Raw genomic sequence first — 18,084 nt, forward strand, 5'->3', positions numbered from 1 at the left:
ATCATGTTTGGTATGACGGGGATTTGAACCCGCGACCCATAGATTACGAGTCGAGTGCCTTAACCACCTGGACATGCCGGGCCCAGGTGTTGTTGGAGCCAATGGCTTCGGACGAGCCAGTTGCAGATGTAGTACGAGAACAGACGATATCTTTCCCACCTTCAGTTAAACCTTTTGTTTAATTATGTTGTTTCTACAGTTCTCCAATTCGATACCGAGAAATGACCAACTGAGTTACTAGCTCTTTCTTGTCTAGCAAATTAGGCTAAGTGATGGATAAAGTCTAATTTTTTAAGTTCTTTTTAACTAGCAAGTTTAGTTATTCTAACTAGTAAATAAGGTAGTAACTACAAATGAAATCACCCTTCATCTACACTGTTCACTAGTCAGTTGACTTAACAAGGACTCATCACTGTTGTGTTGTTTTCTGTTAGAAGCTTGAGGGTTTATTTACATATTTAAAACTTGGCCTGTAAAAGCAGTATTTTTTTACAGAATAGCACAGAGTCTTATAATAATTAATACAATTTCTAGATAATTTACAGTTAATATAGATTTTCATATACTGATATATGTGAATTTACTTTGACTGATAAGAGGTCAGCAGAAACTGAAAGTTTCTAATACGCTTGAATGGACGTTTGAGTGACTTTTGAATTTTCCCGTTTTGTTTACATACACTAGAAACAAACTTGTTTAGTGTTTACTTGCACTGGAAACAGATCTGTTTAGTGTTTTTGCTTAGCTAAAAATTAAAAATTGGTTTAATGTTTCTGCTTCACATAAAATTAAAATATTGGTTAGCATTTTGATATTTTACTTTACGTTAAATATGATGTATTTATAGAATTACTGTAATTTTACCGATTATTATTTTATTAGTAAAATATAAGTTATTACTTGGGTTTCATCGATGTAACGAAGATCGATATTACTGCATATTAACATAGCTGACGTAATTTTGGCCCGGCATAGCCAAGCGCGTAAGGCGTGCGACTCGTAATCCGAGGGTCGCGGGTTCGCACCCGCGTCGCGCCAAACATGCTCGCCCTCCCAGCCGTGAGGGCGTTATAATGTTACGGTCAATCCCACTATTCGTTGGTAAAAGAGTAGCCCAAGAGTTGGCGGTGGGTGGTGATGACTAGCTGCCTTCCCTCTAGTCTTACACTACTAAATTAGGGACGGCGCGGTGCAGCGGGTTAACAACCTACTCACTTAAATACCTGTTGAAGTATCCGCAAGCGATTCCGGCCGTATATTCCTTGATGGAATCTGATGGTGAATGAACGAATGACGTAATTTTCTCTTAACTACTAAGTTGTCCAGAAACATGGCGAAATTCTTACGATGGCATTCAGAAGCTGAATATGGAGTAACCTATCGTTGGTTAGATGGTTTAATCCAACGTTTGTTGCTTACCAGGTGTCTTAATTGTCTGCTGGACAAAAAAGATTTTCGTCTGATTTTCCTCTACGACTTCAAACTTGGACAAAATGCTACCGAAACTACATGGAACATCAATCAGGCATCCAGCCATGAATCTGTTACTGAACGTACAGTTCAGTGTTGGATCCTAAGGTGTCTACATAGAGATGAAGTCTTGAAGACCACGAAGGTCGTGTCATCCTTAGACGAAAACACATCAAGAAAAGCAGTCGAGACAGATAGACACTCGCACAACAGTACGTGAGCTTAGAGAAAATCTAGGTACAAGCAAATCAAGCATTGCCAAACACCCGAGTGCGATTGGAAAGTCGAAAAAGTTGGATAAGTGGGTTTTGCTTGAGCTGACTGAAGATCAACAAAATCGGCGTTATGAGGCTTGTCAAGGTTGAAGCTCCAAAAGTTGAGCGAATTGGGCATCGAAGTTCTGCCTCAACCATCTTATTCCCCAGACCTTTATCCTACAGATTTTAATTTTTTTTAAGCGTTTTGAACAATAAACGCTTTCAAAACCAGACGGCTGCAGAAGAAGCTTTCAGGAGCTCATTGACAATAAAAATTCGGATTTCTACAGAAGGAGGAAAAACAGCACCATTACACGTTGACAAAAGTGTGTTGAAGGAAATTGCGCTTACTTTCATTAAAACATGTTTTGCAACACTGGCATATATATTTCCAAACTTCGCAGCTAAAAAACATTTATTTCTGGACTACCAAATATTTTTATTTTCATTTAATTTAAAAATGGGAATTACAGTTATCGGAACGAAGTGTGTATTTAATAAAGTATTGGTTAAACTTTTGTCAGTCACATATATTTAAATAACTCGTCCAATATACCACAGTGTATTATTGTATATTATGTTGCAACTTGCAATTCTTCGAGAAATATACACTCTAACTCACAATCGACGAAGAAAATCCCACATTGGTTTTCATCAAAATGTCATTCCAAAGCAATGGCTAATTGAAGAACAAGATAACCAAAAGAGTTAAAAATTTAATTTGTAACAACGAAAAACGAGTTTTAAAAAGTAATACCAGATAAATCCCAATCAATCTGAAAGTCAACCAATTGTTTAAGTTGTAAGAAAACTCAAATGCTTTTTTTTAACCAAAAAATTTACCTTGAGAAATAGTGTGTAAAACAATTACTTCGGTCAAGCAGTATTTTATTTTTATATATGTTCTCATGTTTTATTTGTCCACAAAAGATGCATCATAACATCCATCAACACCTTAATCCCCAGTCCTGATAGAGTGTTTACTTTACCAACGTTTATACAAAGTTAAGTTTCACCCTGTTGTCATTCTCTTCACAACAAACATTGTTTACCTTTTGATTGAAAACTATTCTTTCCCGAAGTGGGTCGTCAACGCAAGTAGAATCCTCGTCTAGTGGAAGAGGAGTGGGGTCGAGATTGTAAAACTAGTTCTTACATACATGAACTGACTGGGTTTAGCAGAAACCAATCCACTAATTCAGTGTACAAAAAATACAGGCAACTCTTTTCAGTTTGAACAAATATAGAAAGTACACCTACTTGTAGATGATGGATATTTTCTTTTACTGGATTGTAAACTATGTTAGTTAAATAATATCAGATTTACATAGGGCGAATAGTGATACCTACACGACTATTCATTATCATTCACACATGAAGGAGGTCGCGATCTCATAAATAACCTGAGCTTTCCAAGGACTCTGCTATCAACGCTGATACACATGTTGCAGCTATACAACATTTCCTGAAAGATAGGCCAATGTTCATTTCAAGGAAATTATAGAGGAAACAGGTAGGCAGGATGAAAGCAACTTGACTATCATACTTAACTTAAAAACTGTACATGTCTAAAATAAATGATTATTTTCGAAAAATTTCGTATTGGGGATGAAAGTACACTGTATACTTGCATACTACAAGTGATTTACAAAATTAAAACAGAAATTTCAAATGCATGTCATTGTAACGCAAGATGTCTAGCCTAGGCCATGGACAAGAATAAGTTTCTTTGATCACTCAGACATGAATCGTCACTAATATTTTGTAAGCTATATTTGTTTATCAACTAGAGGGCGAAGAATACTTAGGATGCAACATAAGTTTTATGGTGTATTGAAACAAAATAGTTGGGAAGTGTAATGATATTTCAAAGTAGGAAATCATATCATCCCAATTTGATTCATGAAATATTTAGACCCGTGTTTGGTTTTGTACTTATCGTCTTATTTTGTACAAGAAAGTTCATTTTTGTAAAAGTTAGTTAGCAACACATGAACCGTAGACATACAAGTACAATAATTTATAGCGTGTAGAAACGTTAAAGGAGGAAATAAATAAATAATAATAATAATTATTATTTGGACTTTGAACTATTCTCACTGGATAACTTAAAAGAACAATATTATAACAAGTGTAATACGATTTTTGTTCCCAATATCTGTGCAAAGCTCGTTGTCCCTAATTAGTAATCCTGAACTGAGAGATTAGAGGGAAACAGATACCAACAAACTCAACAGCTTACTATTGGACTACTTTAATAAAAAGGTGGAATTTGAGCACCACAGTGTTATCTCCATGTCTTAGCAAGATGGTCATTGTATGAAATCAAAACTATCTTTAACACTTCAGATCAAGTAGTCTTGAGCTCAGCCTCAATGTGATATCGAGTACTAATACACAGGCTTTCTACGACCACAAAGCAATCTTTGTAAGTTTATTATGGACAAACTGTGTTGATTAAAAAACTCCGTGCATGTTTTAAACATCAGAGTTTCTGGAAATGTTTTATAATAAGAAAACAATCTTATCCTATGTTTGTCGTTTTTGTTTCCTTTTCATGTATCATCAAATCATGGAAAACAGTTCTTTGACTCATGTCTAAGGAAGATGCAATACGATATTAAAACATTCATAAGGAGGAACTATGATATGGTTTAAACACCTAACATTTGCCTTGGTGGTCAAGTGTTGGTTCAGAAGAGGAAAGGCGAAGGAAGTCATCTTACAAAACTCTCCTGTTTACTAAATATTTCTTTATTGGAAGTGTCTGTTATACCAGCAAACATTGTATAAAGTTGCATGAACCTTACTTTTCTAAATCATTCATCTGTGGTTTTAAGTCTTGTATTAGTCTTTTTAAATATTTAAACATTATATGTGTACATTTATTTAAGATTTTTTTACTGTCTTACTATATTGCAATTAAACTAGTAGAAGTTATAGCTTCTATTATTTAAGTGTTTCAAATATTCAGTGCAATTACCAGTTGCCTCTATTTAAGGGTTGTCAGTACTGCTGTGTGAAGTTAGCCCTGCTCGTCTAGTTTATAATGGGTGTTCCAACTGTTTCATTACTGCTGTATTCAGTCAGTACTAGTCGTCTACTTTATCAAGGGTTTGTTCACATCCTTCATTACTGCTGTATTAGTTCCAGTCAAATAGTTTATCAAGGGGTGGTTCATATTATTCGTCACTTCTATATTCAAGCATTCAACAAATCTCACCAGTTCTGTAACAATATGTAAAAGCTATGTTGTTATTGATGTAAAGCTGTTTTAGAAAATATATGCAAGTTCAGTATTCAACAAAACTCACCAACAGTTCTATAAAAATGCATGAAGATTAAAATGCTACTGGGAGGTTCAACTTTCAACTTCAATAACTCAGAGTTAACCAACAGCTGCTGCTTCATATTTTGTCACAAGTCGTTTACTGTCGTGTAAAGCTGCTGCTTCACATTTTGTCACAAGTCGTTTACTGTCGTGTAAAGCTGCTGCTTCACATTTTGTCACAAGTTGTTTACTGTCGTGTAAAGCTGCTGCTTCACATTTTGTCACAAGTTGTTTACTGTCGTGTAAAGCTGCTGCTTCACATTTTGTCCCAGGTTGTTTACTGTCGTGTAAAGCTGCTGCTTCACATTTGGTTTCAGATCATTTAGTTACTAAATTCAACAGTTTTCATCAGTACATTTTACTAAAAGAAAAATAAAGTGAGAAATGCAATTTTGGTTTTTGGAAAGTAAACAAATGTAACAACAATGTTTAGTAATAATGTTTAATGTTACTAATACATTTCACAAAATTACTATCTCTTTTTACCAAGTATATTTGTTACTTTCTTAGTTAAACTATTTAATAACTCACCAAATAGTCACAAAAGACAAACATCACTTGATGGCATAATAAATTATTTATTCTAGGGGACATATACGATAATACTACATTACTGAACATTGGTTGTAAAAGCACGTTTTTGTGAAATACAAAAAACAGGATAATTAATGTTAATATTAAGGAATAATGTGGTAATTTTAGTTGGACTAATTTAACAATATTTTGGTTTAAATATGCAATAACAAAGTAGATAAAAAGTAGTTCAGACTTGATTTCTACTTACAAAAACAAGGAATCGAAAGTTCTACTTGTAGCTTTCAGCTAATAAAACATGTTCTGTATGCAACAGCTTGGCTCCATTTTGTGTCTAAATAAAACTAAGCACTCAAACAAAAGTTACAAGTCTTGGATCAAAGTCATAGTTTTCAATCATACATCAGTGACTAGAAACCACAGATCCAAAAATTTAGATCCAATTCTGGGATTCTAATTCATATGATAAAATACTGACATAAAAACTAGATTTCAGGTTCATTTTTAGCATCTTTCTAACAACATTTAGACTTATTACATGCTGTAACTCAGCTTTATTTAATACAGAAAACAGTATACCAATCTTCTGTTTTTAACAGCTATTAATTGATGCTAATAAATTGGATCCTATGACTAAGACGAAAATTAGCATAAACAGAAGTAAATGGGAGTGAAATAGGTACAGACTGTCTGCATTTTCACAATGATTCTGAATGATATAAATGATTAACAAGATTTGTACAAACATGTAGTCCAGGATACACAAGCTTTAAATGTACATATAAATCGAACACTTAATTTAATACAAAAAATGAGGAATAACAGATGGTCATCTGTTAGCTGATTATAGGTAGTGTTAACCGAGCAGCAAGTTGCTGTACTCATTTATAGGCTTAGTTATCTTAACCACACTTTTATATGTAGACAAATACAACTTGTACATGGAAAGAAAATTTAAATTAAAAAAAAATTACAAAGATCAGTATATCGGAATGCATTAGTATGAACTTTCAATACTGTATCAAAGAACTGATATGCATTTTGTTGCTACAATTATGGTTTGGAGTATGCTTAGATCCATAGACACTGAAAGACATCTTAATAAATGCAAAGTTGGCTGTACAAGATTATATGCATAACAGATATTTCCCTTTGATGATTATAAAATTATAGATAGTTTCAATGTATTCCTGTTACATGTAAAAACAAAAGATAGTCTAGTTTTTAACAATAATAAACCAATCACACCTATCGATTCTTCACCAAATAACAAATCACACTTACTGGTCCCAGAAATATTATTCAATACACTAATTATGCTTACCACAGTGAAACAAATATTGATTTATGTCATAGTGTTAAAAATATTAATAAACACATCTGCCAATTCCCATCACATTACTTAACCAGATATACTAATTCCCGCATGATAATTATCTACATTTGCTGTTTTCGTTAAACATGGTGTTGATTATTAACCATTACTACTTTCAACATTAATAAATGTTAGGAATCACCAGCTAAGATTGGTAAACACCATTAACTATAACCAATATTTCCTGCCATGCTTAACCTGGTCCATACCTCTTGACTAATATTTATATCAAACAATTTTCATCCTGTTTACTATGAATAACATATTAAGAATTTTGCCATGTTTGGTGGTTCATCTCAAACTATGATGTAATGGATTTAACAAAAAATGGCGATTTCTCTTATAATACTAAACACATACAATGATTGTTTCTTTATAGTTTTAATACCACTTTAAGAGGCCTGTCACTTTTCTTTAACCATGCCTGTTTTTGCCAGGCCTGATATTTTAAACATAGCTCATTATTAATACTAATATAATAACCATTCATTGCAATTTAAAACACATTATAAACTGCACCTGATAACTGTGACTGCACAATTTACCATATCTAGTTGATTCCATGTTGTTGACTATCATGTCTCTTTGTTACCACCCTAGTAGCTGTATGCCAAAATTCTTCCCAGATTATTAACTGTGTTTCTTTACTGTTAACCATTAACTATGCCTCAAGACTCCCGCCAGAGTAGCAACCAAACATTAACTACAATGTGCAACTCTCATTAATAGTATCAGTTGCAAATGACAATTTTAACATTAAAGTTTGATATAATATTAATATGAACGTAGCATAGCGATGTTTAACTTTGACAAAACAGCTAACAGCTCTTGGTCAAATATCAGTACCAGTTATTGTTAATGGTAATGTTCTCAGGATCTTTGTTAAAGAATGTTAAATTTAACAAAGTTTTAGCAACAACTCATTTTTTAAGTTTAGCCAGTAGACTTGAAAAGCTCTATCATGCTAGAATAATAAAACTAACAGATAAGCTAACCAAACAGAGCTACAATAATTATCACACCAATGACTAAACAGGCTATGATTAGATAGATAGAAGACTGCACTTTTACCTTAATTGATACTGTCCAGTAGCATTCCATTAAGTTCATTTTTTTGTTCATAATCATAAAAATTGTCACATGAACATAAAAGTTTTAGCAAAAATTAAAACTATATTCACAACTATTATGAATAAGAGTGAATATACATTCAGTCTTCAAAATCAGCCTAAAAAAATCAGAAGTGATTTGGCACAGACAAAAACAATATTTTTTTTAATATACTCAAATCTAAGCACCAGTTTTAAAAAAAGACTTTCATTACTGTCCAGATTAGAGAGAAAAACTTTTGAGATGTAATTACAGTTGAACACTAATGACCAAATCTTTCAAATTTAGTGACCTTTTCATGAAGATCAGGAAAAAAACATAGTAATTATTTTGAGAAGATTCTCAGATTTTGTCCTAGTTTGTTATATTAAGATATCTTAGTTGTTAAACAGCAGTATAACATAAGGAATATACTAAACACAATTATGGTGTGAACAATCTTTCCAGCTTTAAGAAACATCATAAACTAATTATTCTTGTCATACAACATTAGTTTTGGGTCTTATATTTCAACACTGCATTCTTTATCTAGTCTCTTAAGAGTGCAAAGCATAGTTACAAAAAGTTATAGTTTCATAAAGCAGTATAACCTGTCCAGATTACCTGAAATTAAGAAGATACAACAAAATCAAATGTCTTATGATCACATACATCTTCCAAATTTTACTCCAACATTTTGAATACTATGTGAATTCAGACAATGAACAGGAATAAAGTTTGTAAAAGGAAAACTGACATAACAGTAGTATACTTAACTTTAGTTTACTGTTTTTCTAACCTAACCAATACTTCTTCACAACTATAAAGTATGTTCCTCATTCATGAACACCAACTGCAGGACTTATGTTACATTTAATAGATAATACAAGGGATACTATAAAGTAGTTCAGTTCAATTAGTGTTTCTAAGACCTCCTATAGTTGAACTGCAACATTTTAGTAAAATATTTTAAAAGAAAATCAATGAATTACTATATATATTTTTTGCTCAAGTTTTACACATACAGGTTTAATTACACCACTACTAAATATGTGATTTGAACATGTTTTACCACATAGAGGGTTGTGTGATTATATAAGCAGGAGAGTGGGGTATAAAACAGTTATAAACATGTTAAGCCTTTCAGTGGAAACATTCAGCATGTTGAAACAGGAGCAAGGGAGAATTTGAAGAAATATTCAGAAAACAAGAGAATAAAAAAATTTCCTGAATAACATTTTGTTCATGCAATATGACGAATTTTCTTGTTTTCTCCACTCCGAATCAAGTTGAGTCACAGTTCTTATTCAGGTATGTGATGCAAACAGTTATGACCAAAAGACTTGCACAGTATCAAATCTTCTGTTTTTCTTACTCAGAAACTGTTATCTATGTATTTCAATTTCTAACTAAAAGACAGAGTTAAAATCCTAATTTATATTTTATAAATATTAGGTATTTCTGTAAAATATATATTGTTACATTTCAAATAATGACAGGAAGTCAGAACTTGAGATTATTATGATTATAAGAACTTCTTACGACCAATGAAAACCTAATACATTGATCTAAATATTTAACACAAACCTAGAATTAGTAACAGTAGTTAGCTATCTACAAGGCAAAACTACTACAATATAATATGAACAATCTCATTTTCAATTCACTGGTATGAAGATTGGACATCTACTGATCAGTCAAGAGATATGAAATTTCTATAATTCCTCAACCTGTACTCACAGTTTTGTCTAAAATGACTTACAGAGATAAGAGAGTTCAAAGTTTTCATACTGTATGAACAAGAAACTTCAAAGAAGACACTTGGATGCTTCAATTAAGCAGAGCCAGAGAACAAATGGAACCAACCAATCACAGCATACATACTATTAGAGTTTGGTTCTATATTTCATCAACAGTGTGTGCATCTGGTTCCAAACCAATGATAAAGAAAGTGATTTAGATGCCTAGCCAAAGCAGACCGTCAACCCATACATATTAGTTATGGCTCACTGCAATCAGAAGATAAAGGACAAATAAGACATCCATCCACAGACATGACTGACACTGTTCCAATGTGCAGAAAAATAAGACTTCACAGGGTTGGCCTATCTGTAGATGATCAATGAAATACATTTTGTTGATAGCAAGGACAAAAAAAACTTAAGTAACACTATCAATGGCATGTTTGTAAATATGTGGAGCAATATCCTTTTCAAAGATGAGTCATGCTTTACCCTGCAGCCAGATAATGGGTAAAAGATGGAACTAAATCACCCACTGGTGATGGTAACACACAAACAAGTGGTGAAAATGCTATCCTAGTCATGTGGAATGGTGCATATAATGCCACTTGTAGGAGTCATATTCCGAGACCTTTTGGGCTGCCTTATCCTAGTACAACTACCTCTCATTTCACCCTAATGGGTTACATAACACCCACTTCAAGATAACACACTGGTTAACATACCACCCTTTGATGTAATTGGACAGTAAAATGTTGTAGCCTTCATTTTTATCAAACTTCTGTCTAATTGGGGAATATATAGGATAATTTTGGGAATTATGTCTGGTGACTCCAGACACCAAAGCTGTCCTAAAAACAGCTCTTCATAAGTGGTTGATGATGATTCAGAATTTTATCAATTCCCAGACTTTAAATGCACAGTGCCTGTACTAGACTGAACTTGATGTAACAAACTGAAACCAGTGAACAGTCAGTCAAAGATAACCAGATTACTTCATACTTCAAAAGTGTACATACTGCATTGTGTGATACTTTCAGCATTCAACCAGAAATATCCAAAAGAATGCAAATAATGTGAGAAAATTATCAAGGAATTAATAACTCCTTTGTTATTTTCACATTTGTATTAAACAACTACCAGCTCAGTTCAACTAAGAACATGCACACACACCACACAGTGGTTTTCATTCCCGAGGAAGACGATTAACACCCCAAGTGGACTGGCACAGAATGTTCCTGAAACATTCTACTTCCAGCTACACACATACATACTACAAGCCATCCTTCAAGATACCCATAATAAAGTGCTGAAATCTCCCAAATAGGTGTACACCATGGAAGTAGCCTCCACATTAGCAATATCCCTATTCGAAATGCAATGGTCATATGTGACAGTTACTTTGCTTACTTTATAAGTTGTCTGAGGCAGAAGTTCAGGAGTTTCATTGAAATGGTGAAAAATTATTCATGTCTTTTAGTTGGAATACACCGATATCACTGCTGAAAAGAAATGTCTCTGGTAATGAGATAAAACAAATATGTGGACTTTTTGACAACACAGAAAGTTAAGTTAGTTTTGGTACATAATAACTGCTACTGGGGCAGACTGTTTGTGTTATGGTGACAACTAGTGAAAACTTTGCATTAATCTCTGTCCTATAAGAACTCTGGTAGGAATAGATGCAACACAGGAAAAGAAATGAACAGTTTTATTGCAGGTATTTTCAGATGTGAACAAAGTAGGCATAAGGTACTGACATTAGTTTTTGGCTTATGATAGCAGGAAAGCAAATTCTCTAAACACTCACTACACAAAGTTCAGTAAGTTACTGCATGATTTTCACTGTATTATTTTTAAGGGATTCTGATGGTGATCCCACCATTTTGCTAGTTTAAGATAGTCATTCCAACTGTCAAAACAAAACAGAACATTTGTATCAACATCTTTCTGTTTTATTTTCATGGTATGTTGACGAACGTTTATTGTATTCCTGAAGCATAAGCCAAAGTTTTTGATGAAACATGATTTTATAGTATTTCTTAGGTGTAGGCCCAAACTGTTTGATAAAACTTCAATGAATACACAACAATATCACTGTGAAATTGCTAGAAGACACTGCAAATGCAACTTCCATTGCTCTGTTTATGCTCTCATCTGATACTGTCAATATGCGACCATCTCAGCAAACACCATTAAACATCAGAATAGGTTTAGGAGGAAAAAGGAAAAAAAAATAGTCAAGTAAGCTTTATTATCCCCTTCAAGTGGTCATTTTAAAACAAGTTGAACCAAACATCAGACAGTCCAAGTAGTCATGTCAATTTTTACAACTGGCTTGATCAAGTTTTTCTTTTCATTTTTTTTTTCCATTGATAATCTGATTATGTAGTTTTAACTACAAAACAAAATGCAGTACACCAAAACCTAAGATGGTTGATTCATTCTGAATGGTTCAAGTCAATGTAGCCTAATGTGATGGTTTTAAGTAATGTTAAACCACCACTGAAGAGAAGAGAGCAGTTGTAAAGGATCTAAACAAGTGACAACAGTTATTTCAAAACTCCTGGTTGAGTCATCCTGGCTTTAAAACATGGTTGTGTTATTAACTAGCCACCAGTTTCATGTTTAGTAAAGTGTATGAAGAACTGACTAAATTTACTACCCAAGTTCACAGTAAGAACACCAGAAAGACAGTTTATTAAAGGGTGCAATTCCATGATGACTAAAATATCTGCACAAACATCCCAACTGTGTTTACCGAACCAGTAGAAGAACTGCCTGAAAATGAAACAGAATATCAGTGATTTTATCTTACAACTCCCATTCTCTCATTTGGTTGACAAGCTAGTATGAAGTAACAAACATATGAATGTTAACCAGATGTATAGAAATAAGATGAATTGTTGAGAAGTCACAGAAGTGAATGACAGACATAAATTGGTAAAAAAAAAGCACACGTTTCTTGTCATAATGTATGATAAATCCACAAATGTAGATGTATTCAAACAGTCAATCTTAATCATCAGGTAAGCAAACCTTCCCACATTATGAAAACAACAGTCATTACTTGTGTGAGAAAAATCCTTACATCAAGCAACCATGCTAGATGATAAAAATTAGATTTGAAATGAAACAATCACTAATTTAACACAAACTTCTTTTCAGCAAAGGTTTGCTCATGAACAATTAGAAGTAGGCCGTGGATGGGGCCTCACAGTAGATTGACCAGTGATAAGGAATGAAGAAATTGTTATATGATTAGTGTGTACAAACATCACAAAAATCGTTTCTTAGGATGTGTCCCTTGGAAAAACATTTGCAAGAATTTCAAAAGCAACTTTTGTGGTGCTTTTAACTTCTTGTTTAAAAAGATGTGAAATATCTCTTAGTAAGTTTTGAAGTGCTCATTTTATTGGCTTTTGTCATGAGATGGAATTCTCTGGACTCCCAGCACAGGACTAGGACTTCCTTCCTGTGTCAGCTACCATCACCAATGGTTTGATGCTACTAAAGTTATCCAGCAGACAACCACCAAAATCAGTTTTTAGTTATGGTCCAATGAGAAGGAAAACGATAAACACATTTAACTTTTGAGTTGATTCTTACATCATTTAATTTGTTGATAAAAAATACAAAACACATCATGCATTTGTTGCACAACCAACAACAGAACTCAGATCAGTTACTCTCCACATTTCTTATATTTTTCAGATTGTAACGATGCAGAGTTGGCACAACTGGTAGACTTCTTTTGTCTGACTATAGAGAAAATTGGAGGTAACCCAAACAAGGGATGGTACAGTCTCCCAAAAATGTACATACATAGAGCAAGTATTTTTACACATTCATTCTATTTAACAGTTAATCGTTTTACAAAATGCTTACCTCAACTTACAATATTTACCAACTATTTGTAATAATTGTTGAAGCATACTTATGTTTTCATCACAGCTTCAAACTTGTCTGTTTTTGCTATTATCAACTTTCTCCTCACCATTCCAACCCATTCTGTAGAACATGAGTGAGGATTCAACCAAATGAAAAGGGAATGATGTCCTAATCAGCATTCTTAAAGAGTTCAGCTGGAAGAACCCCCCTGAAGAAGTTTTTACTCTGCAATGAACTAATGGGTCAAGGTCTTCAAAATCATTCTAACCCTCATATGGTTATACAGGAAGAATGAGAAAAACATGGCACAGAAGAAGAAGAGAGACAGTAAATGAGATAGGCAAGGATAGACACCCAACCCCACTTACAGTAGGACATACCAAATGACCATTTTGGGTAATGAGATAGGCAAGGATAGACACCCAACCCCACTTACAGTAGGACATACCAAATGACCATTTTGGGTTTCAATCCATATTGCTGATCATCAGATGCCCAATATCTGCACAAAAATTGGTTCTGAGAAGGGGCAACTGATATTAAAACTTTGGTTCTAACCTCAGAACTATTACATTATAAGCTTATATATAAGCAGTATACATTGATAAATAGCAACTTGAATCAAATTTCATAGATCTCTTTCAAAATTAAAACAGCCATTACAAGTCCAATATTTATATATCCTCCCCATCTCTTACTAATCTATTTTAAAAGAAAAATACATCAATGGCTCAAATAATGTAATCTTATATATATTTGAAGCATTGTTTATTCTTTAGCACAAAAATACACAATGGGCTATCTACACTGTGTCCACCACGAGTATCAAAACACACTTTTTAGCATTATAAGCCCAAACGTTTACTGCTGAGCCACTGGGTGTAATTAGGGACATACTCAAAGGATATGTAACAACCAGTTATCCAGTTGTACTTCACAGGGATTCTGTAATGGTGCTGCATAATTATATAGTGCTAACATTTTAGAAAATTTGCTACAGTCAGAAATTGTCTATGAAATGATTCTGTTCAAGACAAAATTAATTAAAAACCTTTAAAAGATAACATAAATTTAAATCAACTTAAGGTGGAAACAAACACAGTAATTTATTTTATGATTTTCACCGATGTACAAGTTACTTTAGACACACACATTGTGCACATTTACAAAGATACGATTTTTCAGAAACAGAACCAAAGTTTTATTAGCTATCTTTTTCCTTCAACTTTTATAAATTAATTTTGCATTAAAAAATTTGCATGATAAACATAAATAAACATACAACTGTTAGAAACAACTTGAAACAAACTATAATCCTCATGATGCAAATCACAACCACAACAATCGAGTGGTACACATTCAACATGTTATACTTTATTGTCTGGCTTACCTCTTTATCCCTTTTAAATATCTTTTGCTATGCTTCCACATACGAGATATTTTTTTTCCTTTAATCTGATGAAATTTCTGAATATAAATAAATACTCAACAAAACAAATGAAGTTTTTAAAAGGAACAGATGAATTGATGCTGAAAAGAAAAACAGATACAATACTACTACTACACTCACATGTATATTCAAATACCAGTAGCATGAGAAACATATTGGTTCACTACTTTTGCTCTTTATAGCCATTGTTTAAAATGTGGTAAACTGTTGAACGATATTTCAGCCATCATGTATCTGTTATTAACACTATATGAACCACTTAAATACTTAAACAAAGCTTTTTCTTTGGTTAAAAAATGTATACAAGTATTTTTCAATGCTCTAGCAATTTTTATTCTTTTTTTTAAAAAAAAGTGTTTAAATTAGCAAGGCCATTGGAAATGTTTAATCTATCATATTTTATCCAATGAGCTTGTTTACATTCTAGCTCGTGACCTTTGTGGTACAAGAAGCTGACTTTTTAAATGGTCTCCCTCCAGTTGAAAAATATTCACAAACAGAATATAAATCAGCTTAAGATGAGACTGAACATCTACAGATATTCCTGCAAGTGACCATTTATTACAAAGTTCATTCTGATTCTGAGTCAGTTTCATCAAACCCTGTTAGATCTACATCTTGAAGCAGACCCCTTCCCAGAGCATATTCAAGTAAGGCCAGGTGGCAAAACACGTACTGGTCGGGCATTTGAATGCTGTAAGCACGCTGAGAACGTATTTTCTCAACCGTTCCTCGGATATCGATCTGGCCAGTTGATTCAAGCCGCTGAATGCTGATGTCTAACGTGATGAAAGTTCCTGAAAATTTTGATTTACATTCTAAGGTAATACTGTACAAACACTCATTAATTCTAATAGTATATTAAAAATAACATCCTCTTTAAAGAGAAATGCATCAGAAAAAAAATCTTAAAATAACAAAATTTACAATCATGTTATTTTTCATAATACCAATGAAAAGAAAAAAAAAAGGTATGCAAACACATTAACAAAATACCAAGATATTAATACAGAACTCGAGAATGTTTTCCAAAAGCAAAGCCATGCTGAGCTATATGTTGTATCCACTGAGGGAATCAAACTAGATTTTGGCATTGCAAGTCCAAATTACTTACTGCTGTCCCACCAGGGAACACTTAAGAATTAAAACAAATAAAGCTGTCAGTTTCAGAGAAGTTATCTAGCTGGTTAATAGAGTACAAATCAATATAACAAGTGTAGATAGAAGGTTCTGCAGGTTCTTGTGATGTGATACAGCCATGAACTGCATTTCTGTGAAGCAGAGAATGGATGAAGCTATGTTCACAAATACAATACTGGTTATGAAATAACTTATGAAGTGGAAAATGTTAATCAAGAATATTACACTATACAATTTTAAAACAGTATACACTTAAATGTTAAGTTTGAATTGTATCTTTTCTCATGATAAAACTGCAGTCTTCAGGGACCACATCTGATTCTTACGAAGAACCTGACGTTTGATAAAACAACTAAATTTATGCAAGTAATTTGATGTTTAGAATATGGAATACATTTGTAGAAATATTACAAGCTGAATTCAACATATAACACACGTGTATGAAACAAGTTACATAGTATCTCACGGTTTTGTGGTCACCAGCAATTTAAAATAACAGGATGTATTCGTGTATAAGAAAATGTTTGTAGTTATCTTCTTTGGAAATAATAATATAAAATGTTGATTAGCATTTTGTTTCATAAATGTGTAAGAACTAATGTGAAGAAAGCTTTGTTTTAAAATTTGAAAAACACTCATTGTTTTATTTAGCTTAGAGCATAACAGTTTGGATACAAAGTTTTAAGTAAATAAGAAAGACCGAGTGAATAAGCTTGTGTTAAACTTCAAAATACCAAACTTCATTTACTTGCAGTTAACAATAAACTCATTCAATTATGTTTTGAAACTTACATTTCAACAGCTACTGAAATTCTGCAATGCGCACAAATGCATCATATAAATGTCACAATCAACTAACAGAAACCAACAATTTTATAGTCACAATACCTGTTCTACCAATTCCAGCACTACAATGCACTACTATTGGAGGTCCCAAAGCATGGCCATGCCAATGGGAGCCAAGAGACATGAGAGACTGTGCTTGTTGTTCCCGAACCTTGTCACGAAAGGTCAAAATTTCCAAGGCAGAAAGTGGAACACCATAGTCTGGCCAACTTGTATACTGCATGTGAGACACTTCACGACATAAACCAGTCTGGAATAACAAAAAAATGAGGAAAGATTTCAATTTCTGATGGGATGACAAATCAAATCTTAGCTAAATAGAGATATTAACAATGAATGTTTTGATTTTATAAGGTGATAAAATAACATATGTGAAAAATGTATTGTTGTTAAGCTTCAAAATACTATTACTTAGTTTCATAAAACTGTCATACCCTTGTGTGCGTGATGACTAGACTTGTCACGGTGTAGTCTTGGTACTGGTCTATACCATTGTTGTGGACACGAAAAGGGCCATAATCTTCAGATGTTTCTTCCTCTTTTGGCCAGTACTGGCCACACTTTAGCCGACTTCTCTCAATTGTGCGGGTCGTCATAACAATTACCAACACTTCTTGCTCCCATATCATTTGCCAAAAATCGGGAAACGTCTTTGGCAGTGGGCCTGTGAAAAGATGATGATTGAACATTTAAAGAATGCTAGTGAGAATGGTGCATCGTATGAACAATGCTACTAAATAATTAAATGAGGGTCACCTAAACATGATCTCTTACACTGAACATTAGTCAAAGTACCATGTAGCATGTGAAACATGTTTTTATTTTCTGGTTGGAATTACATTTAAGAAGTAAATTTATAATTAGTTTACTAAACTTTTTCTGTACATTTCAAGCACTAGCAACTATGATGATATATTTTGATAGTACAAAAACACAGCTATGAATGTTTGTGATACTCC

General features: G+C 33.2%; 1 protein-coding gene across 6 annotated transcripts in view; it reads right to left on the reverse strand.

The window, feature by feature from the left end:
- Window positions 1-5,619: 5,619 nt before the first annotated feature.
- LOC143238412 (tyrosine-protein phosphatase non-receptor type 9-like) overlaps window positions 5,620-18,084 on the reverse strand; it is a 53,710-nt gene continuing 41,245 nt past the window's right edge. For all 6 annotated transcript variants that reach the window (XM_076478614.1, XM_076478612.1, XM_076478611.1 and 3 more), the window contains exons 11-13: window positions 17,560-17,789; window positions 17,168-17,375; window positions 5,620-15,936 (exon numbers count right to left, since the gene is read on the reverse strand). In XM_076478614.1, the coding sequence (XP_076334729.1) occupies window positions 15,710-15,936; window positions 17,168-17,375; window positions 17,560-17,789 (665 nt within the window). In that variant the 3' untranslated portion in view covers window positions 5,620-15,709. The remainder of the gene's footprint in view (window positions 15,937-17,167; window positions 17,376-17,559; window positions 17,790-18,084) is intronic.

This window comes from Tachypleus tridentatus, chromosome 13, assembly GCF_004210375.1.
Source record: "Tachypleus tridentatus isolate NWPU-2018 chromosome 13, ASM421037v1, whole genome shotgun sequence".
Taxonomy (NCBI): Eukaryota; Metazoa; Arthropoda; class Merostomata; order Xiphosura; family Limulidae; genus Tachypleus; species Tachypleus tridentatus.